The sequence below is a fragment of the Lutra lutra genome, chromosome 16, assembly GCF_902655055.1.
Source record: "Lutra lutra chromosome 16, mLutLut1.2, whole genome shotgun sequence".
NCBI classification, from domain to species: domain Eukaryota; kingdom Metazoa; phylum Chordata; class Mammalia; order Carnivora; family Mustelidae; genus Lutra; species Lutra lutra.
The window spans coordinates 1,019,682-1,044,467 of NC_062293.1; the positions used below are offsets into that span (position 1 = coordinate 1,019,682).

Genomic DNA, 24,786 nt, shown 5'->3' on the forward strand with positions numbered 1-24,786 from the left:
TGCCTTGTTTCTAACTTCATCCCCACATGTGGAGGAAGGGCCCTAGCATCCCTAGAGGAACCTTGTCAAGTGTCCTTAGTCGCCGCCTGCTACGCGCATCGCACGGGTCCTGGAGCCCTGTTTGGCAAGGCGTTCTGGTTGCAGGGGACAACCAGGTTGTCTCGGATCCCAGTGAGGGAAGGTAGAGGGAGTTCCTGGGGAAGAGTGTGGTGCTTTGCACCTCAGCCCTAGAGGCGAGATCAGATGGTGGCCCGGCTCAGCGTGCCCCACTGCAGGGGGGCAGCAGCCTCTGCACCCCCAGCACCTCCAAGCTTACGGGGGCACACATCTCTTCACCTCACACAGGCAGGGGCGGGTGAAGAAGGAGCCCCCAGGGAGGTATATCAGGGCTCTCCAGAGACTCGGACCAGTAAATGTGCACGTGTCTGGGCCTGGGGCGTCTGCGTCCCCCTCCTGTGTGGGGGCAGAGGTGGGCATGAGGCAGCCAGAATCACCTCTTCTCTGACAGCACCTCGGCACCCTCTCCCTGGGGAAAAATGTTCCCAGAAGAGGACAGGCTACAGCCCTGACCAGGACCCAGGCTGGTCCCTGGCCACTCCCTTCAAGTCATGGCTAGTCTCATCACTCGCTGGCGATGCACGAGGGGGCACGCGGTTCCCACACATGCTCTGGTTCTAGGAGAGTGAGCAGGTGGGTCTGAGGTCAGCTCACCTGAGTCCCACCGACCTGCCTCGCAGGGTGAGTCGGTCTTCCTGGCTCTATACCTGTTCCAGGACTTGGAAATGGGATCCCTCTGGTGTCCCTTCTTCCCCTGGTTGCCTCTTTCTCCGGGAATTCTGAGCAGCAGCGAGAAGTCCTCAGAGCAGGGGCAGGAGCGGACTCGGCCCAAGGGGACGGGGTCCCAGACAGGTGCGGTGGGTGCAACTCTCTGACCAATGTTTTCGGGGCAGTCCCGCGAGCTGCGACAGGGCTCGTCGCTAACGTGAGGTTTGGGGGCGGTGGGTGGGGACACCCCGCAGCCCTCGCAGGGGGCCGCGGCCAGACCTCACTGTGAACCCTGGACAAGGCTGTCGGGTCGTCTGTGAACCGGCCCCGGCTGCCCGGCAGGGCCGAGGCGGGTCTGGGAATGCGCGGGCGGCGGGGGACGCGCGCTGTGCCCGCCGAGCAGCCTCGGAAGCGCCTCGGGGACCGTGCCCGCGACGCACGGGGACTTCAGGGCCGCAGCGGTCCCGCGGGTCAGGAAAGCGGGACACGGGCCCCCCGGGCGCCCAGCCTCCCGGCCCGGGCGGGTCCCACGGGGGCCGGGAGCTGCGAGCAGTGTCCGGGGCGGGCTCCGGGCGCGCAGGCGCAGTGCGGACGCGCCCCGCCGCCGCCGCCGCTTCCCCTTTAAGCCCCGGCGGCCGCGTCGCCGCTTCATGAATGGAGCCCACGTGACCAAACATCATGTGACGTCTGTGGAGCGGCGGCGGCGGCGGCGGCGGCGGCGGATCCCGAGCCTGGTCCGGCCCGGCCTTCCCAGCGCGCTCGGCCCGGCCCGCGCAGGCGAAGAGCCCCCACCCCGGGCCCGGAGCCCCCGCGCGGCCTCGCAGCGCCCGCCCGCCCGCCCCGGCCTCGGCCCGCCCGGGCCCGCAGTGTGGTGGGTGAGTGCGGCGGCGGGCGGCGAGCGGCGAGCGGCGGGCGGCGGGCCGGGCGGCTGGGGGGCTCCGGGCTCCGGGCCGCGGGGTGGCGGCGGGGGGCGGGCGGGGCCGCGGCTCCTCCGGGCGGGCTGGGGGCGGTGCGGGCCGCGCGCTCCGGGCTGCGGGTCCGCCCCGCGCCCTCCGGGCGGCCCGTGCCTCGGTTTCCCCGCGAGTCAGCGGCGGCTTCTGGCCCTCGCGCCCGGGGTGCTGGGGTGGGTCGCGGGGGACGGAGGAGGGCGGGGCGGGGCGTCTGCGGGGCTCGCTCCGCGGAGCCCCGGGCGTCCTGGTGGGAGGGGCGGCCGCGATGGCGGGAGGAAAGGGTGGGGTCGAGCGGGGCGCCTAGGGCTCGGCGGAAGAGCCTCGGGGGGCCCCGGGTCTAGCTGCTGACTCATCAGGTGTCTGTGTTCTCCTCCCCGGGCGCAGGGGTCCTCGGCGGGCCTGGGGGGAGGGGGCGGCACGTGGCGGGGCTGGGAAGACCCTGCTCGCGCCGGCTTCGCTCCGCCGGCACGCGTGCCAGAGCCCAGAGGGAGACTTGCTGAGTCATCAGCATGAGGTCACTCGATGCTCATTCTGATGTCTGGGGTTGGGGGCGGGTTTGAGCTAGGGGCCTGGGGTCCGAAAGGCCAACACATAGAGGAGGAGGGAAACTGGGGAAGGGTCAGGCCCCTGGGGCTGGGGCACCCGTTCAAGTTAGGGCTGGTGTGCGAGTTGAAGGCAGGGGCGCGAGGAGAAGGTGGGGGGCCCTGGTGCAGGTGTTCTCTCCCGGCAGAATGTGCAGCCGCCGGCCTGTCCATCCCCTCCCAGGCAGGCTCTTCTCAGGCAGCCGGTCCCTGACCAGCGTCTGGGACAGTTCCCCAAACTGGGAAATAGTTCTCTGAGTGAGAGGAGGGGAGGAGCTTAGGGGGGCTGTGCTTGCCAGGCTGGGAAGCAGGCTTTCCCTGTGGCTGGTCTGGTTGGCTAAGCTGGGCAGTCCCTGGGCGGGCAAGAGAGGCATACCCCCTGGCCAGAGGGAGTCAGTGGGAGAAAGAGGGGTGCCTGTGCTCAAGTCCTGGAGGACAGTGGACAGGGCAGGGGAAGCAGGTGCCGCCCTACCAGGAAACTGCCAATGAGAGGAAGCAGCAGGACTTTGACATCTGGAGAGCGAGGTGTCTGGTGAGCAGGCCTTGCCCCTTTTGCTGCCTGGCCCTGGGGTGTGGGACAGAGCTGCAGGTGGTGGCTGTGGCCTTTGGGGTCACAGCCGGTGGGCTGGTGTGGAAGGCATGGAGCGGAAGACGGCAGTTCCCGATCACCCTTGAGTTGTCCTACTTGAGGTTGGGGCTTGGTGCTGTGTGGGTGTCAACAAAGATTGTGGCCCTCCCTGGTGGGTGTTGGGCCTCTTGGGGGGTGACAGCCTGAGGGTGGCGCGGCCTGACCTTTCCTCAATGTGTGGGTGGTTCCTTGCCTCCAGGGGTTGGGGCGTTTTGTCTCTACCAGAGCTGACCATTTTTGCCCTGGGTTTCATGGCTGGGTCAGGCTGGCCTTGTGGTTTGTCTTCTGGGATGCCCCTTCGCCCCAGCACACACACGCTCACACACACACTTAGCCTTGGGCTTATAAGTGCCAGATGTTGAACTCAGCTGATGTCTGGGTCAAATTTTACACCCTAGGAAAGTGCAGATTCCTGAAGGGGGTACTTCTTTAGGTCTTCTCGTTTGTTCTTAGGTGCAGATTAAGTTTTCGACTCTTCAGAACGGCTTGCAGTGGCTCAGGGGTTTTGGAGGAGGTGGTTCTGTCAGGCAGGGTGGAAGGAAGGCCAGGGAAGGAGCGGGCTCTTGCCCGGCGTGTGCATCTAGAGCCTGCCCCAGGTACAGGGCATGGAGCTGTAGAAACCGGTTTTCCCTTCCCAGCTGGCTGTCAGCCTGAGCGGGTCGCCCGGGGGTCGGGGGGACGGTCGGTCGGTGTCTTATCTGCAAGTGTGGCTCACCCTCAGGGGAAGGTGACTGGGGAAGGATCCCTGGGGCCCAGCCCTGGACCCTCTTTGGGGTGGAGAGAAGAAGGAGCCTGTTCTTAATCCAGCCTCCTGGACACCCTCCTTCTGGCTTCCCGAAGTGCCCTGAGCTGTGTCCCACAGCCCCTCCCCTAAGCCCGTGGCATCTGTGTGTGTTCCCCGGTGGGCAGAGCAAGCCCTGGCTTTGCTGAGCCCTGCCCCTCCCCCACGACGGGCACGCGCCCCCTGCACCTTTTGATTAGGAGGCGAGTGGCTGCACTTGTGCTGAGTTCAGGCCTTCTGCGGAGGGTGAGAACTGCCGAGGAGGCACTTTTCGGCTCCCAGCCGCCACGCTCCGCACTCTTCTGTGTGATCTCAGGAAGTCACCGTTGTGCTCAGCATTCGGGGGCGGAGGGAGGATGGCTGATGGGAAAAGCTGGTGCCAGGGCTTTTCCTTTGGGCTGACAATGGAAGGACCCCGGGGAGTGTCCCTGCACCCCAACTCAGACTTGAGGCTGGGGGAGTCCCGGCAGCTCAGCCATGAGATCCTGTCCCCCCGGGGTGGATTTGGGGCCCTCAGGACCTTCTAGCTTCTGTCTGCTCCATCTGGTGCTGTGCGGCACAGCCTGAGAGCCCTGGGCTGAGGAGGGGTGAGTGGCAGCCCTGCCCTGGAGCCACCTTGCGCGCCTCCACCTCCCTAAGCCGTGCTTACCTCCCCAGCGAGGGTCACAAGCCCCCCCCCCCCCAGAATTGCGTGCTGTGCTCTCACCTCCTGCAGCAGGAGGCCGGGGTCCGCTTTCCCTCCAGCCTGACCTGGAAAGCAGGGGGTTGGGAGGGAGTGTGCTTGCCTGAAGCTTTGGTGGGGGCAGGCTGAGCCGAATTTGCAGGATTAGGTGCACAGAAATGTCCTTGGCTGGGCTCGAGGAAGCAGACAGCGAGGGCCGGGTGTGGGAAGGGCAACTGAATGGGTGCGAGGGACCCTTTGGTCCACCCCTCCCCCAAGCCCTTGTGTTTTTGTTCCCTATGCTGTGGACAGTGACCCCCGGCAGGGAGCTGGGGCTGGAGAGGGCTGAGCAGGGCCCCTGGGTGGCCCGGCGGGCCCTCTTAGGAAACAGCGTGGCTGGGGTGGGGCAGGGGCACCAGATGCGGCAATCCAAAGCCACAGGAAGGTTGCTCCATCAGCAGGGGAGAGGGCTGAGCCCAGCCTCTCCTGGGGCGCCTGCCACCTGGGGGTCGGGGGGGTGCTCCCACCAATGCTGGAAACAGTCGAGCTCTTCAAAGTGAAAAGTCTGTGGGAGAATCAGGACTGTCCTGCATCCTTCTCTTGGCCCAAGTCCCCACCGGCCCCTAAGCGTTTGTGGGGACAGGGCCAGCTAAGGGGAGGTGGCTGTATGAGGTTGAGCCCCGAGTACACAGCTGCAGGGTCACTGGGCCCAGCCTGCACCTGCTGTTGGCCAGGCTGGCCTTTCTGGCCCCAGCAGTGCTCTGCTTAGGCTGCGGGTCCCCTGGGGCTGTGTTGGCTGGCAGCCTTGGGGAGTGCCAGGCCGGGCTGGTGAGGGAGCGGGAGCGGGAGCAATGTGCTGAGTCAGCGTGACTCGCCAGGAACAGCCATGCTCTGGGGCGCACACTGGGGTTATTTTTAAAGCTCCCGGCTTCCTTCTAGGCTGGCCCTTCCTGCATCCCTCTCATCTCTTCCCAAGGCCCTTTTCTGGTTGCTGCCTTTCTAACAGGCCTTCTGTCCGTCCCCCTTCCCCCATCAGACCCACTGGGTTTCCTAGGGACAAGGTGGCCGGGAACCAGCCCAGCCAGAGGGTGGCAGGTGGTCCTCCGGGCCAGGTACTGGGAATGGTGAGGTGAGGGGTGAGGCTGGGACTGTGCCCCTTCCCTTGGCTCTGTGCCTCGGGGAGAGGGAGAGGGGAGCGGTCCCCAGGGTCCTGACCTCTGCTCCCTGTCTCGCAGAGTGCCTGCTTGCCGTGCCCCCGGGTTATGACGACCCCCAATAAAGGAAACAAGGCCTTAAAGGTGAGCGGTCAGTGGGCGGCGCAGGGGTGGGCGGTCCCCGCGGAGCCTGGGCCTCACGCGCAGTCCCACCGGCAGGTGAAGCGGGAGCCGGGTGAGAATGGCACCAGCTTGACGGACGAGGAGCTGGTGACCATGTCGGTGCGGGAGCTGAACCAGCACCTGCGGGGCCTGTCCAAGGAGGAGATCGTCCAGCTGAAGCAGCGTCGGCGCACGCTCAAGAACCGGGGCTACGCCGCCAGCTGCCGCGTCAAGCGCGTGACGCAGAAGGAGGAGCTGGAGAAGCAGAAGGCCGAGCTGCAGCAGGAGGTGGAGAAGCTGGCCTCAGAGAACGCCAGCATGAAGCTGGAGCTCGACGCGCTGCGCGCCAAGTACGAGGCCCTGCAGAACTTCGCCAGGACTGTGGCCCGCAGCCCTGTGGCACCGGCCCGGGGCCCCCTCGCTGCCGGCTTGGGGCCCCTTGTCCCCGGCAAGGTGGCCGCCACCAGCGTCATTACGATAGTAAAGTCCAAGACGGACGCCCGGTCGTAGGGACGCGCGCTTGCCCGGGCGGGTCTGCAAGGGGCCATTAGGCGCATGGCGAGTTTGGCAGCCCTGTCCCCTTCTTTCTCCTCTCCTCCTCGTCCTCTCCTGCCTCCTCCCTTCCCTGCAAAGCACAACCCGCACCCCAGGGGCGCCGGGCTGAGCCCCTTTGATCTCGTCGTCGTCATCGTGTGTTTTGTGTGTTGGGATTGGTCAGTTCGGCGGTGACGTGGGGTTGCCCCCCAGTCCCCTTTGTACCAAGGCGGTGCAGGCTTGGCGTCCAGAGTTGGCCCTGTGGGAACAGAGAAAGATCGAATGAGCGTTCTGGGGCTCAGGTGTTAGAGCAGAGAGGGCCCCAGGGCAAGGGGAGGCTGCTGTCCACTCCTGGGTGGCCCGCGGGCTCTGACGGCTGCTGGCTGGCTGAGGGCTGTGATTCACTCTTAGTGCAGCCATAGGCATAGATGGGCTCTGTTCCTAGGAGTAGGGTGTCCCCAAGGGCCCTGGACAGGTGGGCCACTAGCCTGGGTGCTGTAGGCGCTGGGAGGGATGGGGCGTTCCGCGGCTTTGCGCCAAGGGCCAGGGCGCTCGAGCCTGATGCGTTGCACTGAACAAGACCAAATCACTGGTTGTGAACATACGTGAAGGGTGTGTCCAGTGTCCTGCGATGGGTCCCGTGCCACTGTTTACATGACCTGTTTGTGTGGTTACATAGCCGTTTATTTAAAAGAGAGGAACTCCTTTTATGAAGTTATTAAATTATATGTTTAAAAGCTAAAGAAAAAAGAGCTGCAGAGTATTTATAAAACTGTCTTTTTAAAAAAAAAAAAAAACAGAAAACAAGCAAGAACATTTGACCGTATATATGGACAAGGAAGGAAAGTATAATAGAAACTTTGCTAGTTTAACAAAAGAAAAAAACAAAAAAAAATCCGTTTCTTGTAAACTTATGGACAAGTCTTTGTGGCTGTTGGAGTTTAGTTTTTATATACACAGAGTTATCAGACGTTATTTATAAAACTTAGTTTTAAAAAAGATAAAAAAAAAAAAAAGCCGTGAGCGACCACAGGCGCGTCCTGGCGTCCTCTTTGCTCTCTCTTTTGCAATTGTACCGAAAGTGACTTACTCCTTTGCCCTTCCTGCTTCCGTCTCTTGCCGGTGCCGTGGTGGTGTCTGTGCCTGGTGAGCTCTTGTGCAGCGTCGCGCGCTGGTGCTTCTGGTGACCTTTGACCTGTGGGTGTCCTTTCTTGTGTCTGTTGACCCGTGTTTGGTTTTGGATTTGGTTGTGTTCCTGCTTCTGCCGGCTTGCTGGGCCTGTACCTGCACAGGGGTGCTGGGCGGCTCCGGCAGGCCTTGGGGGTCTGCCCACCAGCCCAGCCCCTCTGCCTCAGTGCCTGACCCGGAACCTCCGGGGACCAGGCACGGGGCTCTGCCGCTCTCACCCCGCATAGCCTGGGCTTCGCATGTGTGTGTAAGGCTTGGGCTGACCCAGTGGCAGGGTAGGTGAAACAAGGAGCCGACCCAGAGCACCCCCCACTGCTTCCACACCTACCGCCGCTGACCATGGCTGCTGGGTTTGCGGGGGACCACAGACTCACGAGGTGCCCCCATGTGTCTTCCTTTTGGCCTCCAGTCAGCACCCGTGGGCTCTGGCCGCTGATCCCAGCTTTGTCCCCGTAGGCTTCCCGTGGGCCTCATCGGGAACCCCAGGACCCACATGGGAGTTTCCAGGCCTGCTGCTCACCTAGCCCAGCAGTGCTTCCCCGCCGTGAAGGAATGCTTCCCAGGCTAAGCCAGGCGGTCTTGGGGCTCATCCAGGGCGGCCTTTCTCCCTGCCAGAGGGCTGGGGTGGGGGTCTCCAGCGGCTCCAGACAAGGGCTGTGGTCTGCAGGCGCCACGCTCCTGCTCGTGGCCCTGGGCCTTGTTTTGCCTCCTTTGGGATCTGTGTCTTCCAGGGACGTGCTGCGTAGCTCGCGGAGGTGTTGGTCTCCGGGGCTGAGCCTGCCCCCCCCAGGGCCCCTCTGCAGAGGCAGCTAGTCTTCCAGACCGGGCTCCGGAAGCCCCTCCTCGCCATGGGATGGGAGCTGCCTGTGGTGCTGGCCCTGTCTCCGGCCACATGGGCCTCGGCTTCTCTGGGGGCCCTAGAGCCCTTTAAAGCACAGACGTGTGGGCTGGCGAAAAGAAACTCAGTGGGGGCTGGCGGGGTTTTCATCCTCCAGTCTGACCCAGAGTGCCCGTGGGGTGGTAGCGGGGACGTGCTGTCTGTTTCTGTCCTGTTGATGGGCTTCTCTTGGCCCTAGAGGCCCCATCCTTCCCGATTGTGCCCGGTCGGCCTGCAGTGGGGATTGTGACCGTCGACACTCAATACTTAGTGGCTTCCTGCCCCTCCCTGACGCGCAGCTTTGTCTACCTAGGGTCTAGACGAAAGTTGTCGATGTTGGTTGTAGCAGCAGTGAGTCAGAATCGCATCGTAAGAATCCCTGAAGTGGGGGAGAAGCCCACGCCCTCTGCGTCCATTTACGGTCCCCACTCTGGCGCTGGCTGGGAGATAGCCGGCCATCTGCCGGGTTGGAGACCTGGAAAGCAGAGGGAGGACGCAGGTTTGGAAGATGAAAGGTGAGTTGGAGGATGGGCACAGGTAGAAGAGAAAGTGCAGGTCTGGTTTAGGTAATAGAAGCTTCTGGAGGGAGTGAGGCCAGGCTTCCTTTCACGGTTTTTGGATTTGGAGCACCTGTTCCTTGGGTCTAGGGGAACGTCCCGTTCCTATCACGCTGGCCCTGTGGGGCCACTCTGCACTCCGCCCCTTTCCCCCTTCACCTTGGTTTCTTGACAGTAGAGCCTATGTCCACACATGGCAGGTTTGGTGTCTTTCTGATTCTTGTTAATTCAGTTTTCCTGCTGTGAGAGTGTTGTGTTCTTTTTCTCCTCGACTTTTCTGACACAGCGAATCGAGGGCTTTGGCCGAAGCCAAGTCTCCCAGACTGGTCCGCTAAGTGAACCATGATGTGCACCTTCCTTCCCACCCTTGCCCCACTCCTCCCTTCCCCCAACACGGACACTCAGATTTCAGAGGACAACCCTGTTGGGAACAGGGCAGCTCCTGCCCTGAGTATGACCTGGGGGAGACCTCCCCTTGACGCTGGCTCCCACTCCGGGTGGCACTGCTGTCTGTACGTGAGAAGACACGGCTGCTTACTGTGGGGTGTGCTCGTTTCTGCCGGATGCCAGGTCTCCCCCGAGGCTCTTCTGCTCCTGGTCCAGGTCTGACTGTCAACAGCAGCCCCTGCGGTCCGTGCCTGAGCCCACGGCTCTGATCGGTTGCAGCCTGCTTTGGGACAGGTGGTCAGGCCCCCTCCTATCCCTGTTGCCTCCCTCTCTGAGGTGGCCGGTTGGCTAAGGCTCCTGTCCGCAGCTGGGAAGCCCAAGCCACAGCCTGCAGTGCGTTTCCGCTCGGGGATCTTGTAAGTTACTTTTCTAGGCTGTGGTTTGGTGAAAGGAACCAACACAGTAACGATTTTTTTCCCCCAGAAGCCACTGAATAATTCTTTTTGGCGCGTTATTGCCTTCCTGTTGGCTGTCTAGTTTTGGAGCAGGTGGGGAGAAGTGGAGGACACACGGAGGTAGGGGTATGGCCTGTCCTGCTTCAGGCCTGTGTGTTTTGAGCGTGTGCGGCACCTTTGGGCCAGTCACGGGCATCTGCACCCCACCCCGGAGCAGCAGCCTTGGTGCGTGGGTGTCTGGCGCGCCTGAGCTGGAGTGTAGGAGAGAGTCCCCCCAGCTCCGAAACTGCAAGGGGACAGCCCCTGCAGCAACCTTGTATCCCAGCCCCTCCCTTCTCCCCATCCCCTCAATTTGCTACTCCCTGAAGCCTTTAACCAAACGGGAGTGGGTACAGAAAGCCTTCTCCTGGCATCTTAGGGCAACAGGACAAGGGCTGCCCCGTGTGTCCCGCTCTGGTGCTCTTCTGGCGCTGAGAAGCTGGGTCCAAGCAGAGGTGATTAGACCCTGCCTGTCCTGCCTGGGGCTGAAACCAGGGGAAGGTGGGGGTTCCCTGGGACCTGCCAGGGTGTTGGAGATGCAGGTGAGGAGGGGCCTCCCTGGGGTGGGCCTTGGCCCCAGGGCCCACCCTACCCTGTGCAGTATTTATTGCTAAATTATTGTCCAGGGGGGGCGGCACTGGGCCGGACCCCGGGTATTTATTGCTGTACATAGTGTATGTTTGTGATATATAAGGTTTTCTTTATTTTGTATATGATCAATAAACACCTTTTAAAGAGACTGTCAGGTGCTTCCTTTGCGCGCTGCGCGGGCGGGGCCGGAAGGGCGGGGCGGGCATCTCGCGCATGCGCCGGAGCGCGGCCTGCCCGGAGGCGGAAGCGGAAGCGCGGGTCTCCCGGGAGCGATGGCAGCCGGGGGTCCCAGCCGCTCGGAGCGCAAGGCAGCGGAGCGGGTCCGGAGGCTGAGGGAGGAGCAGCAGCGGGAGCGCCTCCGCCAGGTACGCCGCCGCCCGCCTCGCGCCGTGCCCCCCGCCCGCGCCGTCCTCACCGCCCGCCCCGCACCCGCAGGTGTCGCGCATCCTGAGGAAGGCGGCGGCCGAGCGCAGCGCCGAGGAGGGCCGGCTCCTGGCCGAGAGCGAGGACCTGGTGACCGAGCTGCAGGGCCGGAGCAGGCGGCGCGAGGGCCTGAAGCGGCGGCAGGAGGAGGCGAGTCCCGCGGCGCGCCCGGGGCTCGGTCGGTGCGGGGCTCGGGCCGCGGACAGCCGGGGCCGGGCCCTGGCCGGGCGGGGGCGGGGCGGGCGTCACGACCGGCCTCGGCTGTCCCGGCAGGTGTGCGACGACCCGGAGGAGCTGCGGAGGAAGGTCCGGGAGCTGGCCGGCGCCGTGCGGAACGCCAAGTACCTGGTGGTCTACACCGGCGCGGGCATCAGCACGGTAAGGCGGCCGGGCGGGCGCCGGGCCGGGCCGGGGTGGGGCGCCCCCTTCTGGTGGCGCGCCCGGCGCCGAGCCGAGTCCGAGTGTCCGGCGGATCGCGGAAAACTCGCCTCCCGAGCCGCCCTGACGCGCTGTCTTCAAGCTGCTGCGCGCTTCTCGGAGTGGCCTCTCTAGCCGGTGTGGGGCTGGACCTCACGGCCCGGCAGAGCCCCCGGGCGCCCCCAGATGCCCCCAGATGTCCTCTTTCTTCCCTGTCCTCTGGTTTCTCTCTTTCGACTTCTGCGTTTGAGACAGACAGTGCAGGCGCGAGCACGGGGGAGAAGGGACGGTCTCAAGCCCCTGCCGGCCGAGGCCTCAGCGGACCCCCGGAGTCCGAGGCTTAACTGAACGCGCCCCCCGGGTGCTCCCCGTGTTCGTTCTTAGAGAAGCGCCAAGTGCGTCGGCTTGGAGCTGCAGTGGGGAGATAAACCCTTTTAAATGTCTGCCGTTTTGTGATAGGAAGGGAAGGAAGGAAGCACAAAGCAGGACAGTGTTTTCGGGCCTTTGCTCGTTTCAAGTCCAGGTGGTGGCTGGGTGGGCGCCTGGGTGGCGCCTGGGTGGCTCACTCGGTGAAGCCTGTGCCTTCGGTTCAGGTCATGATCCCAAGGTCCTGGGGTTGGGCTCCCTGCTCAGCGGGAAGCCTGCTTCTCCCTCTGCCAGCCGCCCTCCCCCCGCACCCGGCTTGTGTTCTCTCTGTCAAATAAATAAAATCTTTAATTAGTAAAAGAAAAAGTCAAAGTCGAGGTGGTTCATCACCAGCCCAAGGTTATGTGGGCAGAGCCAAGTCCAGAACCGTCTCCCGATCCCACACTGTTCCTGTTTTCTTTTTTTTTTTTTAAGATTTTATTTATTCATTTGACAGACAGAGATCACAAGTAGGCAGAGAGGCAGGCAGAGGGAGAGGAGGAAGCAGGCTCCCTGCTGAGCAGAGAGCCCGATGCGGGGCTCGATCCCAGGACCCTGAGATCATGACCTGAGCCGAAGGCAGCGGCTTAACCCACTGAGCCACCCAGGCGCCCCTGTTCCTGTTTTCTAAACGTTGAAAGAAAGTGAGTAGAAAGCAAGGCAGAAATAGAGTACAGCCGCTGAAGGAGAGAAGCGTGTGGGGTTTGGGCACGTTCTGTCGAGAGGCCATCTTGGGCCGTGGGATATCGTGAGTGTTGACGCACTTGTCTACTTAACGGGAGGGTGTTGAGTGCGACCCACGTGGAGGCCCTGCAGAGGCGAACACTGAGGATTTCTGTTCTCAGGAGGCCCGTGGGTGATGAGAACACGGCAGGTGAGCAGAGAGCGAAGGTAGCGCGGCGGGGCTGGGCTGCTGGGCGGAGACGCAGACACTCACGCCCCCAGCCCCAGAGCTGGGAGACCCATCCCCTTGCCTTTGTGTGCGAGGCAGCATCGAGGCCAGGCCTTGAAAGCTGAGCAAGGTTTCACAGGCAAGGGTGAGAGGAAGACCCTCCAAACAGGGTTGAGCTCAGAGGCCCAGCAGTGAGGTCGTATAAGGGGCACTGACCACCCTGACTTGCAGACCGTGGAGCCCTGGTCCTGGGGCCTCCTTCCTGCAGTCACGTGTGTGCTCCTGTCGTCTGCGGGAGTGCTGCTCCGTCGCTTGCTCTGAGTGTCGCCGTCCGACATCTCTCTTCAACGTGGTTCAGAACTGCACTTTTCGGGGTGGGCATTTTTCCAAGCTTAAGCTGCAGGGAGGAGACAGGGTTCCCCAGGAGGCAGGTCACTCAGCCTGGGGAACACAAGACTGCTTGATCCCAGCATGCCTTCTGTTTTCGCTCATGGTGACTTTGTTTCGCTGGGTTGAGAACTAGAGAAATTCGGTGGTCTTTATCTCATCTGGAGAGGCGGCCATCTTTGTGACGGTAGGATGGGAGAATCAGCACGGGTGAGTGCGCCTACCTAGAGTTTCAGCATCTGCTAAGCCTTCCCTGAGCACTGGCGAGGCCCTGGGGACCCACAGATGAGCCTGACCAGTCCTCTCTCTCTGGGTTTGGAGGACAGGTGTGGTTGCAGAGCCCAGGTTGTAGTCCATGCTGGAGAGGTTCCCAGAGGCGGCAGAACTCCTTGGGACCTGGAGGGATGAGCTAGACCATGTGGGAGGAGGGGTCCAGGCAGAGGGAAGGGGCCGCTCCGTCTGGGTTTAGGCAGGTAGCACTAAGAAGTGCTGAGCCGTTGGAAGGAATAGAGGCCAGTGCGTGGAGAAGCCTGGGACACATCTGGAGAAACATTTGCTTTTCATGCTTGTGAATTTTGCCAGTTCCTACAGTGACGCATTGTCACCGGGTTTATTTTCTTTCTGAACGTGCAGGCAGCCTCTATCCCAGATTACCGGGGCCCTAATGGAGTGTGGACTCTGCTTCAGAAAGGGAGAAGTGTTAGGTAAGCAGCCCCGGGCAGCCTTGCCGTCCAGTCGAGCGGAGGCAGCGTGGGCCTGACCTCACAGCTCCCCACACCTGTGCTTTCCTTCGCCCGGCAGTGCTGCCGACCTGAGTGAGGCTGAGCCGACCCTCACCCACATGAGCATCGCCCGCTTACACGAGCAAAAGCTGGTAAGAACCTGGTGTGGCTGGCGGTCCGCTTGCTGGGTCCCTAGCGCAGAACCTGGACGGCCAGCTTTGTGCCCAAGTGGCAACTCTACTGTGCCTCTGTCAGCCGCTGGACCTGGGGGATGAGTGCCCACCGAGTGTTTGACTCCCGGCCTGAGTCGTGGACAGGGTCTGCCTCAGGCCCAGAGCTGCTGGGGGTTCTTTCCATGCTGCGTTTCTATCACGTTGTCCCCACAGACCTCAGAAGCCACCTAGATAAAGGGGAAGCTTGTGGGAAACCTCTGAAGACCCCCCCCCTGCTGGGCACATTCAGCCACGTGGGCAGGGGTCTCTCCTCCTGGTCCTTCAGTGACTCAAAACAACGAGCCAAGAGAGCGTCAGTCGGGCCCTTCCCAGCTGAGAGGGGAAACCTGCGCTCTCGGCTTGCCAAGAGCTTCCGGGCCTTTGAGGGCAGCCGGGGGCCCTTCCCCCCGAGGGCCCTCCAGGTCGTGCTGGGACCGACCTGTCCCCCTGGTTTTGCCTCCGAGGCTTCATGTGGGGTTGGAGTTGCCCCCAGTTTGGGGGCTTGGGGCAAGGTTAAGGATGGTGTCACTGATGAACACAGCCCCTCCCACGGCCCCCCCTGCTGACTCACGCTGGCCTCCCCTCCAGGTGCAGCACGTGGTGTCTCAGAACTGTGACGGGCTCCACCTGCGGAGTGGGCTGCCCCGCACGGCCATCTCGGAGCTCCACGGGAACATGTACATCGAAGTGAGCGGTCCCGCCGGGGTCTGGGGGCCTGCGCGGGCCGGTGGCTCCTGCTCATGGTGGCCTCTCTTCCTCAGGTGTGCACAGCCTGCACCCCCAACAGAGAGTATGTGAGAGTGTTCGATGTGACCGAGCGCACCGCCCTGCACCGGCACCAGACGGGCCGGGCATGCCACAAGTGCGGGGCCCAGCTCCGGGACACCATCGTGCACTTCGGGGAGAGGGGGACCCTGGGGCAGCCTCTGAACTGGGAGGCAGCCACTCAGGCAGCCAGCAAAGCAGATACAATCCTATGTTTAGGCTCCAGCTTAAAGGTACGTGAACAGCACCATGGTTGGGGCGGGGGGGGGGGGGGAGCCTGCTGGCACCTTGCCAGTTGGCCTTTCGACCCTCGTGTCCTAGAGCTTCGTTCCCTATTGTGCGTGTGGTCTTTCTGTCGGTCTGTCCGTTCCTGCAGGTCTTGAAGAAGTATCCTCGTCTCTGGTGCATGACCAAGCCCCCCAGCCGGCGGCCCAAGCTCTACATCGTGAACTTGCAGGTGAGCCGTGCACGGAGAGGCCCCTCCTAAGACCTGGACGTTAGGAGAGGAGAACCAGAGAGTTCTTGGGATGTTCGTGTCCCGAACTCATGGGCCAGAGAGGTCTGGCTGAGAAAGGGCCATCGGGAGGCAGTGGGGTATCCTCACGTACCTTCCCGTGTCCCCAGTGGACCCCAAAGGATGACTGGGCTGCCCTGAAGCTTCACGGAAAGTGTGATGACGTCATGCAGCTCCTCATGGATGAGCTGGGCCTGGAGATCCCCCCCTATAGCAGGTGAGGGGGGCACGGGCGCATCCCCCCCTTTCCTGCCCCTGTGTGGATGGGCTGTGTCTGTCTGTTCTTGTGAACTGAGCACAGGGAATGCTCTGAGTTGCACGTGGTGTCTGAGGTGTGACTGCAGCCTGGTGGCCTCTGCAGGGAGTGGCTGAGGCATCAGCTGAGCGTGACTCCCTGCGGAGAGAGGGAATGTGCCAGCGCGCGCCTGGAGGGCCCCCTCTACCGCAGACAGCCTGGACGGGAAGGTGCCTTGAAGGGACGTGGTCTCGGCGACTCCAGTCAGACAGAGTCTTGGTGCACTCGGTTTGGGGAGCTGGCATACTGTGGGGAAGCTTAAACTGTACCTTAATACAGAGTTTGTGATAATTTAGACGTGGTGTATGTATTGAGTAAAAAGTTTACACTTTCTTTCTCTGTGAATTTTCAGGGTCTTATAGGGGAAATCAGTAACTTCTTTTAATCAAAGGGTTCAAGAATTAAGGATCCCTTCACCTTCGGGGCCTGGCAATTCTTGTATGTTATGTTTGTGGGGTTCCGTAATGTGGGCTATTGTGTACTGCACTCTTTTTGTTTACATTAACTTAGCTCATTTTCGTCATCAGTGCTTATCTGTATCTTAAGTTTATAATACGTGGTTCTACATCTCAGTCAGACACATGATCTCTCCATGGTGTAGTCCGCAGGCCACACCTCCCTAGTCAGCTGGCCTTTGCCCCCCACATCCTGCAGTCTGGGAAGAGGGAGAGGGTCTGGTCCACCCACCCCGGCCATACGAGTGAAAAGTGGGACCCAGAGCTGCTAGTGATTCATCCCTTCTGGGGCTGCTCCTGCCTCACCCCAGTGTGCTCAGCCTGCTGGGTCGCCGGCAAGGACACTGAGTTCCGCAGAGGCTGAGCTAGTGTGAGTGCTGACCTCTGAGTTACTGGGGAGCTTACGCTGTTCTGTAGCTCCAGAACAGTGGAGCTGCCACCAAGCAAAGCCTGGCCACAGTTAGGACGGGAAGGGAAGCAGGGCGACCTCCTCAGTCAGCTTTCCCGCCCTGGGGCAGGTTGTGACTGAGGCTCCCAGGCTCACCTGACCTAGCTTTCCCTTTTCGGTAGGTGGCAGGACCCCATCTTCTCCCTGGCGACTCCCCTGCGTGCGGGTGAGGAAGGTAGCCACACTCGGAAGTCGCTGTGCAGAAGCCGAGAGGAGCCTCCGCCTGGAGACCGGGGTGCACCGCTCAGCTCAGCCCCGGTCCTAGGCGGCTGGTTTGGCAGGGGCTGCACTAAACGCACAAAAAGGAAGAAAGTGACGTAACCCGGTGCTGGACAAGAACAAATGGCACTTTGCAGATGTCAGAACTCGTATTCAGGGGCGAGGCCGGGACCGTCCCCCGGGTCCCACGCGCCGCCTCCCTTGCACTGCTGCGTCCGCCTCGGGCGTGGGCCGTCAGAGGACCCTCGCCGTCTGGCCGCGTCCTAGAGAGGGGGCGGCCACGCCTCTCTGCGGGATCGGAACTCGGGTTGTTTCACAGCAGGCCGGTCAGGAGGAAGCACGCGACTGCCTTACCTCGTGCACCGGGCTCGTCTCAGGGGCCTCAACCCTATTTCTACTGCTTCTTACTAAAACGTGGTAACTTTATAGCAACCTTTTCTGGACGGGGTTTGCGGCAGAGGGCTGGTTCTGAGCCTGGGCTCGGCGCGCCTTTTTATTGTTATTAAACGTCTCTGCACTGTCGCCCGCGTGTCCTCGAATGGCTGCCGGGTGGGCGCGGGAGCGGGCGCCCAGCTTAGGTTCCCGGGGCCGGGGCGGGGCGGGGCGGGCTGGGCTGGGGGAGGCGGGGAGAGCGGGTGGAGCCCCACGTGGCCCTGCCCCGCCCCCTCGGCTAGGTGCGTGCGCGCTATTGGCCCCGCGCGCCGGGGGGCGGGGTCTCCGGGGCACCCGGTAGGCCGCCGGGCGGGGGCGGGCCTCGGCTACGGCGGTTCACGCCATTGGCGGCGCACGCGGGGCGGGGATCCAGGGGCGGGGCGGGGCTCGCCATTGGCCGTGCGCGGCGGGTGAGGTCCGCGTGACGGCGCGTGCGCCCGGCAGGGCGGGGCGTGCTCCGAGCGGGAGGGCGGGGCCGCTGGGAGTCGCCGAGCGGGTCAGGCCGCGCCGCCGCTGCGGGGCCATGATCCGGAACGGGCATGGCGCGGCGGGCGGTGCAGAGCCGCCGGGTCCGGAGGGCAAGCGCGCCGTGCGAGTGTGGTGCGACGGCTGGTGAGCGCGGCGGCGGCGGCGGGCGGGCCGGGGGCGGGGACAGCCGGGCCCGGGGCCTCGGGGGCCTCTGCGCCGCCGCCCGGAGACACGTCCGCGGGCCGGCCTGCGCCCGGGGCCCGGGGGACGACCGTGCGGCGCGAGCTGCCGGCGGCGGCGGCCCGGACCTACGGCTCCCGGCCCCGGCGCCCTCCTGGGGACGCGGGCGCCCGTGCGCCGGGGTCCGCCGCTGAGCCGCCCGCCGGGCCGGGCCGGGCCGGGCCGCCGGGGTGTCCGGTGGTGGCGTGAGTCGCGCGTGTCCGGCTCCCCAGCCCGCCTGCCGCAGGGCCGAGGGAGTCTCCTGGGTGTCATGGCGAGTGGCAGGGCGGGAATTGTGTCCGCGACCCCCCAGCAGGGCCACAGTGCCCATCCGTCCAGTCCTCTAGCTGGCCGAGACCTGGAGTTGTTTGCAGATAAGTTGGGGGCTGTCAGCGGGTGAGAGGAAAACTGACCTCTACTGAGCGCTGGCCCCGGGGCGCTTCTGGATACCTTCTCGGTGGCAATCAGAGAAAGCACAGCCCCCACCTGGCTAGCTCCCCGCTTGGGAAGAGAGCAGGGCTGTTGGGGGTGGGGGGCTGCCATACCTTTGCAGCGGTGCCTGAGTGCCCTTCGGGGAGGGAGCATGTTTTTGTGTGGGTGGACTCTGACCTTGGGCTTGGTCTGGCCAGGCCCCTTCCCCAGCAGGCCACGGTGGCTAGGACACACCCTGGGCCCAGCACCACCCTACAGTCCCATCTGTGAACCCCCCGCCCAGCCCGTCCAGTGAGCTCAAGGGCCAGCCAGGCTGCTGCATTTGCACTTAGCCACTCCTCTCACCCCAGGGCCTGAGCCGCGTGACCCCACAGTCTTGTGTGTGGGAACCTGGTGTGCTGCAGTGAGAACTAACAGGTGTCGGGGAGTGGAACAGCTTTGCGCACCAGGTGGCGTGGGTCACCTGGAGAAGCAGGGACGGTGTCAGGAAATGGACTTGGTGTGGGGCCAACTTGGGCACCACACACAGGGGAGCAAGTCGGCCTCTAGCTAAGAAGTCACTCCTTAATCAGGCCCAGATTTGAGGATAAGAGCTCTAGAACCAGCCACCAGGGAGGGGGTTGTTGGTCCCAGAGAGGAGAGCCTCGCTGAGCTTCTGGAGGCCATGGGGGAGCGAGCAGGATTTCCAAAGCTGGCAGTTGCCTTTGCTCATCTATCAGACTCTGTTCCGTATTGGTCCCAAAGACTGACTGCCTGCTTCAGAGCAGTAGAGTCCAGCCCACCTGTAAATTAATGTCAGTTCACAGAGTAAAGGGGCTGCCCCCCAACACACTTGTTTGCATTCGGTGAGAGGAGCGGCTGAGAGCAGAGACCAGAGCTCTGTGGCACGCGTGGGGAGCCTAGCTGTTGTGCGCGCTCACTGGCCCTGGGGGCAGCTGGCCTCGTTCCTGGGCACAGCCCAGCCCCTGTCATGCTTGTTAAATCCGGCCCAGGGACCAGTGTTGTGGGAGCTGAGGGCCCAAATCCCCTCTGAATGCCCAGGCTTGGCCAGACCCTTGAGGACCTGTTCCCAGTGGCAGCTTCTCAAAGGCCTTCTTAAGGAAGGTCCAGGGGAGGGGCGCCTGGGTGGCTCAGTGGTTAAAGCCTCTGCCTTCGGCTCAGGCCCTGATCTCAGGGTCCTGGGATCGAGTCCCGCATCGGGCTCTCTGCTCCGCAGGGAGCCTGCCTCCTTCTCTTGTCTCTCTCTGCCTGCCTCTCTGCCTACTTGTGATCTGTCAAATAAATAATAAAAAAAAAAACCTTTAAAAAATTTAAAAAAAGAAAGGAAGGCCCAGGGGAGCAAGGCTGTACCCCCACGCCCCCCTCCCAGCTGCTCAGTGCCACCCTTCGCACAGGGACTCACCACCCTGTCCTTTCCACAGCTATGACATGGTGCATTATGGCCACTCTAACCAGCTGCGCCAGGCAAGGGCCATGGGCGACTACCTCATCGTGGGTGTACACACCGATGGTGAGCTGGGCTGCTGCCTCCCACTGACCTCCCAGCTCCCTGCAGGTGGCAAGGCCAGGTCCGAGGCCATCCTTCTGAAGAGCACGGCCCAGCAGCTTCACGCCACCTGCAGGCCCAGGCTGAGCCCCCCCACGGCTTCCCATCCTGCGGCTCAAGTTGAACAGTGCAGCCAAGGGATGACATTTCTGGCCGTGCTGCCCACTTCCCTCTCCCACCCCAGCCTGGTGCCTGGGACCCTTGGGAATGGAGCGCCTGGCTGTCACAGGACTTTGCCTGGAACTCTGGTTGGGTGAGGGGAGCACATAGTTAGCCAGTGACCACATCCTGAGCCCCTGTACTGGCCCAGAGAGACAGGGCAGTGTCCACATGGGTGTGTTTCTGCCCTCACGACAGGCAGAGGGCCCAAGGAGACAGACGGCTGCCCGCCACGAGCTCAGCTATGGGAGGGGGCCCCGAGGCCAGCGAGCCTGTGGGCCAGCCCTGCAGAGCTCACCTGTCTTGTCCTTGCTCTGTGTCTGGCTCTAGAGGAGATCTCCAAGCACAAGGGGCCCCCAGTCTTCACTCAAGAGGAGAGGTACAAGATGGTGCGGGCCATCAAGTGGGTAGACGAGGTGGTGCCTGCAGCTCCCTACGTGACCACGCTGGAGACGCTGGACAAGCACAACTGTGACTTCTGTGTGCATGGCAGTGAGTGGGGGGGCTGGGGCCCAGAGTGCTGGGGCCTCTGGCCGGGCTGGAGGGTGGCCGGGCTGTTGGGGCCTAAGCCTTTCGGGGATCTGAGAAGGCGTCAGGTCCTTTCCCAGAAAGAGTCCCTGCATGCCAGGACCAGCGTAGGATGAGGGTTGGGGGCCCCACAGGCCCCCGCAGTCTGGGCTGAGAGTCCTCATTCACCCGTGTGTGGTGCTCCCTAGATGACATCACGCTGACCATAGATGGCCGTGACACCTACGAGGAAGTGAAGCAAGCCGGGAGGTACAGGTGAGCCCCAGAGAGGGCCCCCTCTTGTCGAGGAGTAGGGCTCACAGCTCCCCCCTAACTCTTTCTGCCCACGAGGAAAATGGGCTGCAGCCTCTTCCAGACCAGGGTGGGAGCAGGGTAGGCCGGCTGCCCAGTGGGTCTTCAAGTGTCACAGACCTGCGCCAGCCCAGGTGGTGGTCATGGGCCGTGGGCAGCTGGCCGCTGGGAAGAGTGGGGTGTGGCCATTACCAGACTTAGACAGCCACGGGGGACAGTCGTGGGGGCCGGGGACTAGAGCTGCCATGGGCCCCGGTCTGGCCTGCCCCCCCAGCCCCCCCCACCAGGCACCACACGCTCTGGGCTGAGCAGCACTTCTCGTTTATTCTGTCATGCCCTTCCATGTATAAAAGTGCCATGGCCTGGCCCGCACTCCTGGTCCTGGTTTTCTATTGTGGCCGAGAATGGCACGGAGCTGCCTGGTCTGCACTGCCCAGCTGGGGGCTGGCGGGGCTGTGCTCAGGTGGGGTGAGCTGTTGTGGGGCCTTTGGAGTATGTCCAGGATGGCAGTGCTGACCCCACTCTGTCCCCAGAGAGTGCAGGCGCACCCAGGGCGTGTCCACCACGGACCTCGTCGGCCGCATGTTGCTGGTGACCAAGGCCCATCACAGCGGTCACGTGAGTCTGGGAGGGACAGGGGCGGGCTCCCAGGGCTCAGGACACTGCTGGGAGGGAGGAAGTACCTGGTCTGTCCCTTTGTGAGTTCTGGGGCTTGGCCATGTCTGGGGGACGGCAAGGCTCCTCAGCGTCCCATGTCCTTCCTCTCAGGAGATCTCCTCAGAGTACCGGGAGTATGCAGACAGCTTCGGCAAGGTGAGTGTCGCCCCGGCTCGCCAGGCCACTCCCTGATGCCCCCGTGCCCAACCCCCACCTTCTTGGCGCCGCCTGGGTACTGCCCACCAGGCTCGGCAAGCGAGCCAGTCCCGCCGCCACAGAGGAACCAGGACCGCCTTCAAGCAGGTGGCCCCTAACCCGGCAGCCTGGTCCTCTCGCCCTTGTAGCCCCGTCACCCAACACCCGCCAGGCCGAAACTTCCCTCGGAAGGGCCCTCCCAGGTGACCAGAAGGTGGCTCAGGGTGCTGGGTCCCCACCAGGGCAGTGGCCACTGCTGGGCCGGCTATCAGGCCCCAGTGCTGTCGGCAGCAGTGCCCAGGGCGGCCACAGGGCGGAGCCACCCATCCCGCTGGTTGCATGGGGCAGGCGCTGCTGGCTCCCCACCTTGTCCCTGCCTGAGGCACGTGCCTGGTAAGAGCACCCACGTGACCGAGCAAGTGCTGCAGCTGGGGTTTGGGGTTCTGCACCAGCGCCCCCATACCTGCTCCCAGACAGGCGCAGGCAGCCCGGTCCCAGAAAAGGAGCTGGGGGGTGGGGGCAGGTAAAGGACAGGCCGCTCCCGGGGCAGCAGTCGCTGACCAGAGCCCTCTCGGCTTCTAGTGCCCTGGGGGGCGGAACCCCTGGACAGGGGTGTCCCAGTTCCTGCAGACGTCTCAGAAGATCATCCAGTTTGCTTCGGGGAAGGAACCCCAGCCAGGGGAGACTGTCATCTATGTGGCCGGTGCCTTCGACCTGTTCCGTATCCTCTGGGACCAAGGGGGAGGGTGGCCCCCGCTTTGGCCCTCTGGGCCCCTCTGGGTCATGGGACCTGAGAGGCCTCCCTGACTCCTCGCAGCTCCCAGAGTGGGGTGGAGCTCAGGGGAACCTGCCGGAGCCCCCGGTCCTATGGGGCGCCTCTCCTTCTGTTCCTCGATTCTTAACCTGGGCACAGACATCGGCCACGTGGACTTCCTGGAGAAGGTGCACGGCCTGGCCAAGAGGCCATATGTCATCGCCGGCTTGCATTTTGACCAGGTCTCGCTCCCCAGTCGGCTGATAGGGTGTGGGCGCGCTGGGGGGGCTCCTGGGGCTGAGGTTGGGCACAGGTGGCTCACAGGGGTGAGGCCTGGGGAGCTGATGGAGGTGGGGGAGGCAGGGGCCTCTTTCTGAGGACTGGGGCTTCCCCGCGCTGCCGGGCCCCGTCTACCGGAGGCTGCCTGCTCATTGGAGCTCACTGTGGCCCTAGGAGGTCAACCACTACAAGGGGAAGAACTACCCCATCATGAACCTTCATGAGCGGACCCTGAGCGTGCTGGCCTGCCGGGTATGGACCACTGCGGGGGCGCTGCGTGGGGTCCCCTGCCCAGGCTGCGGGGAAGGAGGGGGTGGGTATCTAGGAGCCTTGGGCTTCTGGCCAGCCAGCCCCGCCAGGCTGCTCCCTACCCCCAGCCTTGCTTCCTTAGCAGTGAGCACTTTCTTCCATCAACCTGGGGCCTAGTGGGGTCTTAGCTGACCATCTGTGCTCCCTGTCCCCGTAGTACGTGTCAGAAGTGGTGATCGGGGCCCCCTATGCGGTCACAGCAGAGCTCCTGGACCACTTCAAGGTGAGGCTCCTGGTGGACCAGGTCCAGGGAGGGCCCTCTGAGTGCAAGGCACCAGGCTCCCTAACCCCTGCTCCCTCCCCAGGTGGATCTGGTATGTCATGGGAAGACAGAAATCATGCCGGACAAGGATGGCTCAGATCCTTACCAGGTGGGTTGTGCTGGGCCCTTGCTGGGCACAAGGTGGCCGTGTGTGCTGTTCCCGGGGAACCTGCCGCCCCGCCTCCCCCGGCCTCACAGTGCCTGTATGGAAGCTACCCCAGGGGGCGGGTTAACTGCCAGTCCAGTGGCCTCCTAGGAGGAGGAGGACGCTTGCTAAGCAGTGGGAGGAACCATGCTAGTGTTCTGGTCTTTCGGGGGTGAGGACCCTCCAGGCCCAGGCAGCTCCAGAGGAGGGCCGTCATTACCTCCCCCTACCCTCTGGCCTCCAGGAGCCCAAGAGAAGGGGCATCTTTTGCCAGATCGACAGCGGGAACGACCTGACCACGGACCTCATTGTTCAGCGCATCATCAAGAACAGGTGAGGGAGGGCTGCCTGGCTGGGCCCTGCGGGGCCGCGGAAGCCCCAGGCCTAGGTGCGCCGCTCACCCCAGCCCGGCCCCCAGGCTAGAGTACGAGGCCCGGAACCAGAAGAAAGAGGCCAAGGAGCTGGCTTTCCTGGAGGCCAGGAGGCGGCAGGAGACGCAGCGTGAGAGAGAGCGCGACTGTGACTTCTGAGCAGTGAGCGGTCACCCGCGTGCCCTCGGGCCAGCCCCTCCTGCTCTCCTTCCCACGCCTCGAGGGTCTGGTGTGTAACAAAGCTGCCGCACTGCCTCTCCACCTGGCCTGCTCTTGGAAGGGCTAGAGCCGAGGGCACTGCCCCCACCCTGCCTGCCCAGAGGCTTTCCCGCTGAGTCGCACAGAGAGGGCAGCCGGCACAGACGAGCGGCCCAGCGGGCACCTTTCGCCAGCGGGGAACCACCCTGCGAGCTGGTGAAGGCCTGGCTTCTGCTCCCCCCCAAGCCCCTGCAGACCCAGGACACCCCCACCACCTGGCATTTTCCGCCGTCCAGGCCTCATTGGAAGCCAGCTTTGGGGGAGCAGTGACCTGAAGGGGGCACCCCCTTTCCTCCTCAGGACACAGGCTGTGCCGCTTCCCATGTGGGCTCCCTGGTGCCCTGGGGCTGGCTCTTGGGCACTGTGCCCCCTGCTTCCCAGGCCAGCCTTCCTGCTCTCCCCACAGACTGCTCTCAGTTTTGTATCTGACCGGCTGGGGTACGACCAAATAAACCTGGCGGGAGCTATTCTGCGTCTGGCTGGTAGCCCTGCTCCCCACCACGCACGCACGGCGGGGAGCCCAGGGGTGGGGGAAGCAGGCAGCCCGGCAGCAAGGAACCCCCCCAGTTTAGGACCCCCAGTGCCCCAGGCTGCCTTCCGTAGAGCCTGTAACGAAGGAGGGAGGGCAGCCAGAGCCCGTCACGAGGCCAGTGGGAGACTGGCTCCCCGTGGCATGGCACAGGGCCACGGATCTGGGAAGGAGTTGGCTCTGGCTCCCTGACTGGGTCCTCCCCAAGCATCTCGGGGCCTCCTGCACCCAGATCAGGGCCACTGGGAACAGCCCAGCAGTTGTGGGCTGCCGACCCCGCTCGCCTCTTTGTTTCGGACGGGGAGGGGCAAGAGTTGGGCTGGTTTTGTTCAGAGGGGAGGACTGTGATGGTGTCTTTTCAGCCCCTCCCCCCGGAAGGGCATCTGCCCTTCAGCTGCGGAGCCGGGTGAGGCCGCGCACCTGTGGCCTGGCCCCGTGGAAGCGGAGATCGGAGGGCTGGTGTCCTTCTCTCCTTGGCGGGTGGGTCT

General features: G+C 63.4%; 3 protein-coding genes and 1 pseudogene across 14 annotated transcripts; 3 read left to right on the forward strand and 1 right to left on the reverse strand.

Annotated features, from left to right (window-relative positions):
- Window positions 1-251: 251 nt before the first annotated feature.
- On the reverse strand, window positions 252-1,417 carry LOC125088153 (collagen alpha-1(I) chain-like; annotated as a pseudogene).
- On the forward strand, window positions 1,409-10,458 carry MAFG (MAF bZIP transcription factor G). 5 transcript variants are annotated; one of them, XM_047709233.1, is made up of 3 exons: window positions 1,409-1,640; window positions 5,602-5,664; window positions 5,740-10,458. In XM_047709233.1, the coding sequence occupies exons 1-3, from the start codon at window positions 1,416-1,418 to the stop codon at window positions 6,190-6,192; spliced, it is 741 nt and encodes a 246-aa protein (XP_047565189.1). In that variant the 5' UTR covers window positions 1,409-1,415; the 3' UTR covers window positions 6,193-10,458. The 5 variants fall into 5 exon arrangements, with proteins under 5 accessions (XP_047565189.1, XP_047565193.1, XP_047565194.1 ...); XM_047709237.1 differs by lacking the exon at window positions 1,409-1,640 and adding an exon at window positions 1,806-1,888; XM_047709238.1 differs by lacking the exon at window positions 1,409-1,640 and adding an exon at window positions 2,138-2,229.
- Window positions 10,459-10,515: 57 nt separating this feature from the next.
- SIRT7 (sirtuin 7) lies at window positions 10,516-16,986 on the forward strand. Of its 4 annotated transcripts, XR_007123589.1 has the most exons (11): window positions 10,516-10,675; window positions 10,746-10,883; window positions 11,007-11,111; window positions 13,468-13,538; window positions 13,636-13,708; window positions 14,357-14,455; window positions 14,530-14,766; window positions 14,910-14,990; window positions 15,158-15,264; window positions 15,695-15,780; window positions 16,368-16,512. XR_007123589.1 is itself a non-coding variant. In XM_047709221.1 (10 exons), exons 1-10 carry the CDS (start codon window positions 10,583-10,585, stop codon window positions 16,564-16,566), a joined length of 1,203 nt encoding a protein of 400 aa, XP_047565177.1. In that variant the 5' UTR covers window positions 10,516-10,582; the 3' UTR covers window positions 16,567-16,986. The 4 variants fall into 4 exon arrangements, 3 of the variants coding, with proteins under 3 accessions (XP_047565177.1, XP_047565178.1, XP_047565179.1); XM_047709221.1 differs by lacking the exon at window positions 15,695-15,780 and having other exon boundaries at window positions 16,368-16,986; XM_047709222.1 differs by lacking the exons at window positions 15,695-15,780; window positions 16,368-16,512 and adding an exon at window positions 15,409-15,637.
- Window positions 16,987-17,343: 357 nt separating this feature from the next.
- On the forward strand, window positions 17,344-24,236 carry PCYT2 (phosphate cytidylyltransferase 2, ethanolamine). Of its 5 annotated transcripts, none has more exons than XM_047709217.1 (13): window positions 17,344-17,508; window positions 19,437-19,525; window positions 20,051-20,212; window positions 20,437-20,503; window positions 21,073-21,157; window positions 21,308-21,352; window positions 21,974-22,112; window positions 22,305-22,387; window positions 22,599-22,676; window positions 22,891-22,956; window positions 23,039-23,104; window positions 23,318-23,473; window positions 23,559-24,236. In XM_047709217.1, the coding sequence occupies exons 1-13, from the start codon at window positions 17,420-17,422 to the stop codon at window positions 23,643-23,645; spliced, it is 1,212 nt and encodes a 403-aa protein (XP_047565173.1). In that variant the 5' UTR covers window positions 17,344-17,419; the 3' UTR covers window positions 23,646-24,236. The 5 variants fall into 5 exon arrangements, with proteins under 5 accessions (XP_047565173.1, XP_047565176.1, XP_047565175.1 ...); XM_047709219.1 differs by having other exon boundaries at window positions 17,348-17,508; window positions 23,385-23,473; XM_047709215.1 differs by lacking the exon at window positions 17,344-17,508 and adding an exon at window positions 17,958-17,979.
- The last annotated feature ends 550 nt before the right edge of the window (window positions 24,237-24,786 follow it).